Source organism: Cucumis melo, chromosome 5, assembly GCF_025177605.1.
Source record: "Cucumis melo cultivar AY chromosome 5, USDA_Cmelo_AY_1.0, whole genome shotgun sequence".
Taxonomy (NCBI): domain Eukaryota; kingdom Viridiplantae; phylum Streptophyta; class Magnoliopsida; order Cucurbitales; family Cucurbitaceae; genus Cucumis; species Cucumis melo.
Genome location: NC_066861.1, coordinates 936,827 through 949,903, shown reverse-complemented (window position 1 = coordinate 949,903; position 13,077 = coordinate 936,827). Strand labels below are relative to the sequence as shown.

At 33.4% G+C, this 13,077-nt stretch overlaps 3 protein-coding genes across 3 annotated transcripts; 2 read left to right on the top strand and 1 right to left on the bottom strand.

Moving 5' to 3' along the window:
- Window positions 1-1,223: 1,223 nt before the first annotated feature.
- Window positions 1,224-3,538, top strand: LOC103491533 (uncharacterized). Its single transcript, XM_008451519.3, has 4 exons — window positions 1,224-1,813; window positions 2,130-2,413; window positions 2,504-2,731; window positions 2,815-3,538. The coding sequence occupies exons 1-4, from the start codon at window positions 1,402-1,404 to the stop codon at window positions 3,340-3,342; spliced, it is 1,452 nt and encodes a 483-aa protein (XP_008449741.2). The 5' UTR covers window positions 1,224-1,401; the 3' UTR covers window positions 3,343-3,538.
- A 1-nt stretch (window position 3,539) lies between these two features.
- On the bottom strand, window positions 3,540-4,276 carry LOC103491532 (histone H3.2). Its single transcript, XM_008451518.2, has one exon. The coding sequence runs from the start codon at window positions 4,118-4,120 to the stop codon at window positions 3,710-3,712; it is 411 nt and encodes a 136-aa protein (XP_008449740.1). The 5' UTR covers window positions 4,121-4,276; the 3' UTR covers window positions 3,540-3,709.
- A 5,676-nt stretch (window positions 4,277-9,952) lies between these two features.
- LOC103491534 (IRK-interacting protein) lies at window positions 9,953-12,572 on the top strand. Its single transcript, XM_008451521.3, has 2 exons — window positions 9,953-10,507; window positions 10,914-12,572. Exons 1-2 carry the CDS (start codon window positions 10,304-10,306, stop codon window positions 12,432-12,434), a joined length of 1,725 nt encoding a protein of 574 aa, XP_008449743.2. The 5' UTR covers window positions 9,953-10,303; the 3' UTR covers window positions 12,435-12,572.
- The last annotated feature ends 505 nt before the right edge of the window (window positions 12,573-13,077 follow it).

The following is a 13,077-nucleotide window of genomic DNA, read 5'->3' as shown; positions in this document are numbered from 1 at the left end:
AAACCCAAAGAAGATATTTGAGAAACATATTTTTTTTTTTCTAATGAAATATTCATTTGAAGAATATGAAACCTTCTTCCTCTTGAGAGGAAGGTTTCAAGAAATGTTCTTTTTGTTTTTAATTTTATAAAATCTTGAATCATATGACATTGGTAGCTATCTATCTATCTATCTATATATATATATATATATATATATATATATATATATATATATATATATATATATATATATATATATATATATATATAGTATTATCTTAGAAGAATAGTTTATATATAAAATATATGAATAATCAATTAATTTGTCAACTATTAGTCTTTTTTAATTAAATGAGTTTGGCTATAAATTATAAACTTTGATATTCATAAGAATTAAGAAAGATTTTGAGGCTAAAACAATACTTCTATTAGTTGTCCAAAAGATTTGTCAATATCTGTTGAATGAAAATTTGTTTTTTATTTTCTTTCCTTTTTATCATATCGTAACCATTTCTAATCAACTTTTATTTACGTTGCAATTTTAACGTTAAACTTATATGTTTTGTATATACGGTTATTTTCAAATATCGTAAAATGAACCAACTAAACGTTAAACTTTTGTTATCTTTGCAAATATTTTCGATATATTTTATTTTAAATAATTTCTCTTTTAATTAATTTCATTGTTAGTTTACTATAGAAAAAGCTCATAAAATTAAGTAAGTAAAAGTGGGAAATTTTAAATAAGTTAGAAATTTACCCCAATTTTATTTTATTAATTAAAATGACATGTGATGTGATCGTTAGTCGAATAAATACTCAATACGAAGTCTTCAAATAAAATCTTTTAACCCTTGTTATGTTTTTTCTATTATTTAAAGATTAAAGGTTAAAAATTTACAATCGATTTGATCCTTTTATACGCCTTGTAATTTCATCTAAGTTGGTTCGAACTAGTTCGGCTATTGTGTATAAAGTTGCATAATACATAGGTAGAGCCTAGAGGGCCATACTACCTAGTACCTACTTAAACGTTTTCTAATCGTGTGATTCTTAATAAATAGATAGGAAATTAAATAAGCGATATTTTGTAAAGTCGATAAATGGGTTAGTATTTATAACCTTAATTTTTTTTATAAATAAATAAATGAAAATTCTTCGCAAAGGGAAAAAAGAAATCTTTATCAAAAGAAATATGAAGAAAGGATTTTAATTCAACCATTTGGAAGAAATTGGTTGAAATTTTAATTTGGTTACAAAAAGTTCAAAATATTGACTTTACGAAACACACAAAAACAAAAGCAAAAGGATCGGTTTCTGTTTCTCATATTTCTCTACACAGCCGTGCCGATCGAAGCTTTTTCATTTTCATTTCTCCATTCTCATCTCTCACCAATTTTGTATTTTTCTTCTTCTTAAGATGCCCATGGACCGAATTCAGCCAACCTCCGAATCCCCAAGCACCAGGCTCATGGTTCTCTCCATCGAATGTATCAAAGGAAGCTCACGCGCCGACGAGTGGACCGGCGACATGCTTCAGACCGGCGACATAGTCGAGGAGCTAACCATCGGTTCATCTCTCTGTGTTAGATCCCCTTTCAAGCACGGCCGCTCCGGAATTCAAAAAATTCTACACAATTCCTTCAAGGACAAACAGACTTCCATCCTGGTTCGTGTCCGCCGTGGCCGAGACGACTTCTCCGAGCTGCAGGCCTGTATTGTCCCCAACGATTCCGCCGGAAAAAAGCAGTACGTTCTCCGTTCCATCACTGACCCGAATTACGTTGTCGGGTTCATGGATCGCACCGAGTCAGAATGCTTCGACCTTCAAGGTTCGTCTTCCCGCCGTGATTTTTGACTTTTCGTTTTATCCCTTCACACGTGTCAAACAAAAATCATCCTTCCTTCCTTTAGATTTTTTCTTTTTCTGTTTTTGTTTTGTTCAAAAAGGGAATTTCATCTTTATTCTTTTCGACCAAATGATTCCGCTTTGTACAGAATTTCTCTACGTTCTGTTTTCTTAATCATTTATGGATAGTAGAGTAGTTGTTGAATTTAGGTTTTAATGAATAATAGAATATGGGTTTTTAGAGAGATTATTATTTTGGTTTCTAAGAGATTGGGTTTAATTAATATGAAAAATTGCAGCATCTAGGAGTGACAGAATGGTAAATGCATTAGAAAGAACAAGGCTTCAAGATGGATATGTAACATACTCATGGGAAAGAAGAATGCATGAATCGCTATCTGTTTCATATTCAAGCTCTTTTCTTTCCATTCTTCTTCTTCCAAAAGCTGCTAATGAAGTTGCCACTCGCTACAATGATTTGGAAGACACCCTTGCAAGAGCCAATGCTTGGCTCAATTCAGCTCAGGCCACTGGTGTCCCCATTGTCTTTATGAATATCCAAACTGAGTCTCTCTTAACAAAGGTCTATATCTATCTATTTTATGAAGAACATACTTTTTTCAATAAACAACAAATTAACACCCACCCTTTGTTGTTTCTGCTTAACTTCTAGATATCTGGAGATACAGCTTCTTCTACTGTCAGTGCTGGGTCCTTGTCTGATTTGTCCAATCTCGCCAATGCCAGTCTCTATGGGTTTGAAGATTACCATGGGGTTGATATTGGTGTCGTTCGATCTGTTCGTCTATGGTATGCTCCACTCGGAGGAGAGCTTCCTATTGAGATCAAGCTTAAAGAAGGTGATTCTAAACTGGGGTTTTCCATTGGTCGCACGGAAGAGGTAATTTTCAACTCAACGACTCACCATCAAGTTAAATTATTTGAATCATAACTGCCTTTTCTAAATTGGTCGTAAAATGGCAGGGATTTATCTATGTTTCAGCGGTGGATGAAGATGACAATGCGCCATCTTCAAGGTCAGGGCTGAACCATCTATACAAGGAAGCTGAAAATGCATCCAAGTTGTTAATAATCTCTAGAGTTTCGAATCAAAAGGTTCTCCCATGGATTGTATCTTCAACCGGAGCAATTCGATGCTTCGACACGGTTTCACTTAGCCAGAAGCTGTCGTTGCATAGGCACGCCAAGGTTCCAATCTTCTTACACGTCTTTCTCTGGGACAGAGAATTGTTAGCTTCTCTAATCAGCGCTGCCCCAATTAGGCAAAGATCGACATCTTCGCAACCAGTTGCTCCAGCACGACTGGCTTTGCCTCCAGAATTTCAATTACCTCGCCAACCAAATGATAATCAAATACAGCCATTGCCGGCCGATGCATTCAGTGAGAGTGGAAGCGTGAGTACAGATGAGTCGTCGTCAATCAGAACAGAACGAGAAACCGCTGGTGAACTTTCCTTCAGATTTCACGAATTTTCCCTATCAAGCAACTGAATGATATTTGGGTTGCTCTACTTATTGTTACATATCTGATTAGAGAAATTAAATGTTCTAAAATTTACTATATAAAAAACAAGTTCTTAGGTATTGTTGAGTATAGAATCGTTCGTTCCTGTATCTTCTAGCGCTTGTGTATCCATACAGAAAATTATAAAAAAAGATTGCGTAGACTTTAATTCAAGACGAAGAACTGAAATCTCAAATATTGTTTCATCAATTAACCATTAAACTTGAGGAATTTTACAGAGTGACATCATCAAACAGGTAGCAAACAAGATCAACAACACGATCTTAAACCAGAAGCGTGCAGTAATATATAGAACACTAAAACTAGATAAAAGTACCATCACAATCTCTAAATCTAAGCCCTCTCACCCCTGATTCTTCTAGCGAGCTGAATATCCTTAGGCATAATGGTGACCCTCTTGGCATGAATGGCACAAAGATTGGTATCCTCGAAGAGTCCAACGAGGTAAGCCTCAGCCGCCTCTTGAAGAGCCGCAACAGCGCTACTCTGGAAGCGAAGATCGGTCTTGAAATCTTGAGCAATTTCTCTCACCAATCTCTGGAATGGAAGTTTCCTGATGAGAAGCTCGGTGCTCTTCTGGTACTTGCGGATCTCTCTCAATGCCACGGTCCCTGGCCTGAACCTATGGGGCTTCTTGACTCCACCGGTCGCCGGAGCTGATTTCCTGGCGGCCTTGGTGGCCAGTTGCTTCCTCGGAGCCTTTCCTCCGGTTGACTTTCTGGCGGTTTGCTTAGTCCGTGCCATTAGAGACGAAGATATCAACGATTTTAGATGGAAAAGAGGGAATTTGATTTGGGTTGTTCTTGAGAAATTGGAAAACGATACTGATGAATTTGGTTTGGGGGATTGTTATATAGAGACCAAATTATGAAAGGCGGGAACTTGAAATCCTCCAAGTTTTGTTGGGAAACGAAAAGGCCACGGCTTTCAAACTTTTTCGAGCCTCTATTTGGACCGTTCATGTGAATATTAAAACAATCTAACGGATCAGATTCGTTGAAGGTTGGATTGTGATCCGTGGCACTACTAATTGACCAATAATATGCCAGATCCGTGTGGCGTACGCATTTAATGTTTTCTTTTTGGTTTTTTCTTTTTTTTTTGGGAACATATCAATTTAAATAATTATTTCATAGTTATATTTATTTGATAAAATTTTAGTAATGGTATCGAATTAGTAACAAAGTAATTTAAATTCACATAAGTGAATTATTTAAGCACACAAATAAAGTTTTGTTTGAAATATTACATGTTTGTTGTTTGATTTTTAAAATAAATAAATAAATTTAATAAATTCTCTTTTGCATTGATCTCGAGCATATTGATCAACTTGGATCAGTTTTTGACTCTGTTGATTTACGCTTAGATTAACTCTTTGAAGTTTTTGACTTCAAAAGCTTTAAAGAATATTTTGATTTTTTTAAAAAAAAAAAATCTTATGGGTGTCTTTGGATCTCAAGGAGGAGAGCAACAATTGATCTTTGGAGTTGTAGTCTTTAAATTTTTTTTAGTACGTCTTTTGATATTCAAAACTTTAATGTAGTTTTGTTCTATGAATATCTGTAGAGCTATGGACACTCAAAACTACAATCTTTTGAGATTGTGAAGTTTAAGATCTTTGATCTTTGGACTTCAGAGCTTCAAAGCATTTAAGGTTGCGTCTTTAACATTGAAGTTGACCAACAACAAATAATTTAAGTTTTAGACACGTGTGTAATTGTCATTAAGCTTTCAATTTCATACACAATTGAGAGCATATTTAGAATGAGCATTGAAGAACGAGTATGAAATCTTAGTTGTTAGAGTGCTTAAAAAGAGTTTTTAAGGGCTAAAAAAACGACTCGAAATGAATCGGTAATTAAAAATAACTAATTCGGTTCCACCAATATTTAAATTATTTAACATAAAATTATTACAATGTATGCTAAAGAAGATGGAAGGAAAAAATTAGTTAGAGTGCAACTACTAATGATTATTGGGGTAATAACATTTTGGGTTATGAAATCCAAAAGCTTTGCTATAGTATACACACTCCAAATTTGGCCATACAAACCCTATATAGCCTCAAACCTTAGGTTAAATTCAAGTCAAGAACAAGGCTTTGGCCCAATTTTGTATAATTTTGGGTTTGGTGATATGATTGAGGTGGCCCACTCACATCCCCATTTATGTTTTCTCTTTAGAAAATTACATTAATTAATAATTAGAAACTGCCTTAAAATAGCAAATGTTAACCATTCATGAAGATCATATGCATGTTGGAGGCCAAAAGAAAATGAATAATATAGTTTGAAATATGTTTTTTTTGGGGGGGTAAAGATTAGAAGTGAAGATATCGAACAAGAAAAAAAAACCAACAATAAATAGACAAACAGTTGGGTTGAGAATGACGACTTTAAGGAAAAGGATTGATTAAGGTATGAGTCAAAGCAACCCAATTAGCCTCAACCTTAGCTAAGGACGACTTTCTTCGTTTGGTGAATGAAGCATACTACAACCCTAATTGAGCTTTGAGAAGATGATGGTTTAGGTCAGAATCCTAAATAAAACCAACCTCTCTCCTTGTCCTTTACCTCGACCAACGATGAGGTAGAGACCAACCTTTTCTCTGAATGGAGAGTACTATGACCTATTTTGGCCTTTGGGAAGAAAATGGTCGTTTAGGTCAAAAGCTCAAACTAACTTTATTGGCCTCGGCCTTGGCCAATAATGAGGTAGTGATCGTGCCTTGAAATTGGATGAACAACGATATATCAAATGCATGTATTGACTCATTACACTTTAAGAGATAATCTAACCTATGTGGGATAAGAAACTTAAATCAAATTCTTTATAAAATTTCATTACGGCTCCACGTGAAGTATTTAAGAACTTGGGACTTTTTTTTTTCTATTGCTCAGTTCTTTTGTTGGCTTAGACATTACAACTCTTTTTCTTTATTTTGCATGCCCTCTCTTTCTCCTGTCAAAAACTTACTGTTGTCACATAATTAATATCAAATGTACTATTTTCCTTCGACCAAAATTTGACGTTAACAAAGAATATATAGATGAAAAGTTATGGAAAGAAAAACCTTTCTATCGACTACTTTGACACCTAATTAAACTCACTTCATTTCTTGCTTACAAATCGTAGAACAAAAATCTCTCCGTAATAAAAACTACAAAATCTTAAGTATTTTATACATTCGGTTTCTATCAAGTCAACTTTTTTATTTAAATAGAAAACAAAAAACAAAAAATTATATATATATATATATATATATATATATATATATATATATATATATATATATATATATATATATATATATATATATATATAGAAATAAATAAAGAAGGATTAATGGAAATTGGTTTTGATTAAGTGATAGGAGAAGAAGTAGAATACAAAAGAAGAAAATAGAGTATTGGTAGTAATCAGAAGTCCAAACAACAGTAAAGACATATCAACATTATTTGCCGAAACCACACATCACTCATTTTCACACCTTATCATATAATTATTATAACTACTTACATATCCTTACATACAACTTATACACTTAATTATAAAACAAAGAAAGAATCATATCGTTCATTTTGTGTAACATGGTGAAAAAAAAAATCACCTTTTTAAAAGATACAAATATGAATTTAGAATAAACAATAGCTAAAGCTTATTTTTAGTCTTTAAACTTTACAAAAGCAACAATTTAGTCTACAAACTTTCATCTTTAACAATTTAGTTTCAATATTTTTAATTTTGTAACAATTTAGTTCCTATTATTTTAGTAACATCTTTGCATCAAGACAAGCTAATTTAAAAAAAAAAAAAAATTAACGTTTTATTTGTACGTTTGGGGACTAAATTATATTACAAACTTAAAAGTATACAAAGACTAAATTGTTAAAAACTAAAAATATCAAAAATATTATTTAAAGCTTGATTTCATATGAACATGATGAGGAGTTGAGAATGAGAAATGTGGTATTACTATTAGGTAGGTTTGAAGAAGATAAGGTAAATTAGGATATTATTAAGTATAATTAAAATAGGGACTTTGATTTAGGGTTTGGCTACAATTTGATAAAATAAAAATCACCTTTTGATTAAAGGGAATTAATGAGAAATTGGATATTAGAAATATGCATGGGAGCAAAATATATATATATAGATAGATAGATAGATAGATTATTAATATATTGTGAAAGCAAATGAGAATAATTCTGTGGCAGAACCTCCCAAAATGTTACAAGACAAACCATTAAAAAATTACATATACTTAACCTACTAAAAAGAAGAGGCTACTTTCTACTTTCTACTTTCTACTTTCTAGTTTTCAAAAGCTAATAATAATCATAATAAAATTTCAAAATAATATTCCTATATATATATATATATATATTATGTTATGTTATGTGTGTATGATGCTGACTTTGCATTGACAATGTTAAAGTGTGTAGAGGGAGACCACATTATGCAATCATCCCTCCAATGCCCAAACCCTAAAATGAAAACTTTACACCATATATGATCATAAAAATACTTACATAGTGATTCCCATGTGCTTCTTCTTCTTCTTCTTCTTCTTCTTCTTCTTCTTCTTCTTCTTCAAGTGTGTATATGATCATCCTTTTGTTTGTTAATTATAAACATTTCACAAAAGTGTGTTTCTTTTTTTCCTTTTGATCTATTATATATATACGTATAGTCATCAACCTTATTTTTAATTTATATGTGGGATAGATCATTATGATTTGTTTATGTAATAAAAATCATATATATTGACTAATTGGATGGCTTTTTCTTTTGGAGTGAGCTTTACTTTGGTGGGCTGCATGATTAAAAAGTTAATTATATACATATATATATATATATATATATATATATATAGATAATAAATAAGGTAATTAATACAACTATCCTTTCTCTAGCCAAATTATTTATTCAGTTAAAAAAAAAAAAACCACAACTAGGGGTAGTTTAATTTTCTTTTCATGTGTGTTCTCAAAATTATTATTATTATTATTTTTTAAAATGTTTTCATGTCAATTTTTTAATCTAAATAATGAATATGTTCTACAGAGAACGATCGTGAACAATCAAAGTCCAAGGATGACATGCCCGGGTGGAGGTTTGAGGACTAACACTCCCGGAAACCGAAGTTATTTACATTTATGTCTATATATATAGTGTTTGGAAAAGTGCAGTCTACCTAATTTCTCTTTACGCTCTATAAACATATCTCTATTCTATGATAATGTATTATTATCGTCTCTAATAACGTAACATTGTCCTCTCTTTTTGTCTTATAGAACATAATTAAACACACGGTTAATGAATCATGTAAATATGTGGGTTAGATTCTCCATTCTCTCACTTTTTATTTTTTTGGTATATATAATTAAAAAAAAAAAAAGATGTTAGAAATAAAATATATATCAATAAAGGATAGGGTTAGGAAAGTTAAAAAGAGAAATTGATCAAAAGAAAAGGAAAAGTTTTGAAAAAGAAACCTACCACATTCACCTAACCATATTGATATATATATCAATATATATATATATATATCAATATATATATATATATATATATATATATATATATATATATATATATATATATATATATATATATTGGTAATTACTTTATAAAAGTCAATAAGAAGCATATGGGAAGGGAAAAAAAAAGTAACACTTAGCTTTGAGTTTTGTTGCTTAATGATTGATAGGAAACAAAGGGATGTGTGATATTGGCCCCATTTTAACATCACCTCCTTAATCTCTTCTCAACAAAACACAAAATTAGTGTTTCACTAATTAAACTTTGTTGCTCTTTTTGAGAAAGAGTTGTCACTTCAATCTTTGCACAGTTGCCTAATTTTCTTTCATTCTATTAATTTCATTAAGTTTTGCATCAAACCCCTTTCTAACTTGCTTTAATTTGCAAATATATATATATGTGTGTGTGTGTATTGGGGAAAGATAAGATGGGGGATAATTTGGTGGGAGTGGGGTGAGGTTGAGGCTTTTGGAAGGTTTTGGATGCTTTGTTGGTAGTTGCTATGTCCCTTCCCTTTCTTTCTTTTTCTCTCTTATTACCAACAAAAGATTAATCAATCCTCTTATTATCATACAAACATATATTCAATTTTTAACTCTTATCAATTCAATCAATATCATCCCATTTTTCATCATTTGTCTCTTCTATTTTGCTTTAGGATATATATATATATATGCTTTCTTTTTAATTCCTATACAAACCCAAACCATATTCTTTGTATTATATGCTTCTTCATCATAGTAAAAGAAAAAAAAACAAAACAAAAAAGTCAATGGAAAATGATTCTTGCTTTGTGAAATTAGGGGGTTTTAGAAAGTTTACATGTGATCAAAAAAAAGTATCATAATGATACATAAGACATGCTATCATTTACATGTCTTGTAAAGTGGTTTTTAAGGTATGTAAATACAATTCCCTTTCTCTTCTTGCCTTTTCATTTAAGATTCTCTTCTAGAACGCACGCACCAATGAATTTAGTATAGGCTCGAGGAAGACTCGAGTATTGTTTTAAGCGACAGAAATGAGGATTAAAGATACAATTTGGTGAATGGTGTTAAAAAAAGTGATGAGATGATTGTGGGAGGGAGAGAGGGACATATTGCATATACGGTTAAAATTAGAACTACTCTTAGCCTCTTTTCTTCAGAAATGTTACCCATTTTTCCACACCCACATTCTTCTTCTTCTCTCTCCTTCACATGCTTTCATTCCATTCATTCCCTCTTTGGATTTTCAGCCATGGCTCTCTCAATTCACCCCCATCTTTTTCTTCTCAATGCCTCTCTCTCTCTCTTCTTTTCACTCTCTAGAAATTGAAAGTTCATATCTTTCTCTTCAATTCTCTTCTACTCTTTTCTGGGTCTATGCCAACCTCTGTTTCTTATGGCTGCAACCAGTGCTACCAAAATGTTTCACAACGCCGGTGATGTTAGTCGCCAAGAAATTCAAGCTGCCATTGCTAAAGCTGTCGAGTTGAGAGCTCTTCACGCTGCTCTTATGCAAGGAAGTAGTCCTTCTAACCTTCGATTCCCTTCAGCGTCTCCTATCTCTCAATTCTCTGCTCAAGATTACCCTGTTTTCACCCCCGTGAGTTCAACTTCTACCTTTCTCTCTCTTTTTTTTTTCTTCTTTTAAAAGAAGTTAAAACTATGTATTTTATATGATTGTTTGATTATGATTAACGGATCTTATTTGCATTACTGACACGGATGGGAATTTATGGTTAGCATTTAATGGGTTTCTTCTCCTCTTGAGTTTAGGACATTTTAGGATCCACCGTCTTTCTCTTTCTGTCATTTTCTCTTGGTTGGTTTGATTGATTATTTTGAAATTTTGGGTATGTTTTGATGGCTGTGTACGAAAAGATTTAGACTAACAATTACATATATGGGGGGTTTAACTGTCAGTCAAAGGCTGAGACAATTTGTTTGGTGAGTAATTAAAAACATGGGTTTCGGTGATGTTTAGTTGAATTTTGAAATCTCTTTAACAGAGTTATGAAGATGAGCCAACGAATGGATACCATCAAGTTCCTATGAGAATCGGGACTTTTTCAGAAAGCTGGGATGAGTATGGATTAGGAGGAGGAGGAGGAGGAGGAGGAGGAGGAGGAGGAGGAAATGAAGATGAAACAGTTTTATCCGATTATAAGAAGGAGATTTCAAAAGACTTTACCAATTTAGAACCTCATATTTGTCCTGCTGAGGATCATAAGCATCTCACCGGACATGCTTTTCAATCATCGCCTGTAAATGATTACTTCAAATCATCAAGGAGGAATAGTTTGGGGGACTCGAAATCGGTTTCTTCATGCAACCGATGCAGGCCTGCGATTATTACGAAGGAGACCGACAATACAGCAAAGAACAGCAGGCTTTCAAACACCATAGTGCCACTGACAGATTCTCACTTGTCTACTCAATCGCAACCGAAAAGCCGGGGAGTAATTTCGAGGTTGTTCCCGCGGTTAAAAAAGAAGAATAAGTACGAGAATTCCCCAAACAGGACGGAGTCAGAGGATGTCTCTCAGATATTTAAGGATTTGGGGATAGTGTCAATTGAAACATTGAAAAAAGAATTGATTAATGCTAACGAAACACGTGATGCTGCGTTGATGGAAGTTAGCGAGATGAAGACGTCTTTAGGTGAGCTGAGGCAGAAGCTGGAGGGCTTAGAGAATTACTGTGAGGAATTGAAGAGAGCTTTGAAGCAAGCAACAAATGCAAGAGATCTTCAAACTGCTACCAATTTGCATAAGAGAACAACATCAACCGCAGGGATGAACGAAGAGAACCGAATGCCAGTGAGCGAGGAAGTGATGGTGGAAGGCTTCTTGCAAATAGTATCAGAAGCAAGGCTATCAGTAAAACAATTCTGCAAAACACTTGTAAGCCAGATTGAAGAAACTGACAATACCCTGATGGAGAATTTGAACTCAATTCTACAACCTTACAAGTTATCCCTAAATTCCAAGTACTCAAGAGCAGTGCTGTACCATTTGGAAGCTATTATTAATCAGGCACTCTACCAAGATTTTGAGAACTGTGTGTTTCAAAAGAATGGCTCCCCCAAGCTGCTAGACCCTCACCAAGATCGCCAAGCACAGTTCTCGTCATTTGTGGCGCTGCGAAATCTCAGCTGGAATGAAGTGTTAAGGAAGGGAACAAAATACTACAGCGAAGAGTTCAGCAAGTTCTGTGATCAGAAGATGAGTTGCATAATCACAACTCTGAATTGGACCAGACCATGGGCAGAGCAACTGCTTCAAGCATTCTTTGTAGCAGGCAAATGCATTTGGCTGCTTCACTTGCTCGCCTTCTCGTTCGATCCACCACTTAAAATCCTTAGAGTGGAAGAGAACAGAAGCTTCGATTCGAGTTACATGGACGACGTGTTTGCAGAGAGGCAGAAAAATGGTCCGAGCCGGGTTAAGATCATGGTGATGCCAGGGTTTTATGTACAAGAAAAAATTTTAAGGTGTAAAGTAGTTTGCAGGTATAAGTCACTTGCTTAAAAGTGTTTGGGGGATTGTTCTTTATTGTCCTTTTTGTTGAGATTTCCCCAAAGTTATTTAACATCTCAACTCAATTAGATGTTCATATGTTGGGGTTTGTAAGGTGATCATCTTATATACTTCTTCATATTCATGCCATCGAAGTTATTTGGACACTGCATTTTTTCAAGCATAACCGGTAAGCTGTCATATATAAATTATATAAGAATAGAGGTAGAAAATCAATCAAATTAAGTGAATTCTTTGCTTGCAATGGAGTGGAGGAGTATGCTCACTTCGTGACCTTTTGTTCATGTGTTTTAATGCATATATTTTAAGTCTATAATAACGAATGGATATATCAAACTTGTTAAGATTAAGTCAAAATAAGAGGGGTGTTGTTCTTGAGGTTGTGCTAAAGTTGAAGAACAATCTCATATGGTAACTATCCAACCTTATCTTATAAGGTTTACATCCAATCCAATGATTCACTGCTAAAATAAGAATCTCAGTTTGGAGGGTTGCTTGAATTATCTAAAAGCTGCAATATTGAAGAAGAAAAAAAAATATCTTAGGTGGCTCTCTTCACAAAGCTATCCAATAAAACACTGCCACATGACCACATGATAGTTTTTATTTTTGAAAAAAATAAGTATGGAATTAG

Excerpts from the sequence above, each read along its gene's own strand:
- LOC103491533 (XM_008451519.3), top strand. The coding sequence starts at position 1,402 with ATGCCCATGGACCGAATTCAGCCAACCTCCGAATCCCCAAGCACCAGG. Across the intron at positions 1,814-2,129 it reads AGAATGCTTCGACCTTCAAG|CATCTAGGAGTGACAGAATG; the intron begins GTTCGTCTTCCC and ends GAAAAATTGCAG. Across the intron at positions 2,414-2,503 it reads CTGAGTCTCTCTTAACAAAG|ATATCTGGAGATACAGCTTC; the intron begins GTCTATATCTAT and ends CTTAACTTCTAG.
- LOC103491532 (XM_008451518.2), bottom strand. The coding sequence starts at position 4,120 with ATGGCACGGACTAAGCAAACCGCCAGAAAGTCAACCGGAGGAAAGGCT.
- LOC103491534 (XM_008451521.3), top strand. The coding sequence starts at position 10,304 with ATGGCTGCAACCAGTGCTACCAAAATGTTTCACAACGCCGGTGATGTT. Across the intron at positions 10,508-10,913 it reads ATTACCCTGTTTTCACCCCC|AGTTATGAAGATGAGCCAAC; the intron begins GTGAGTTCAACT and ends TCTCTTTAACAG.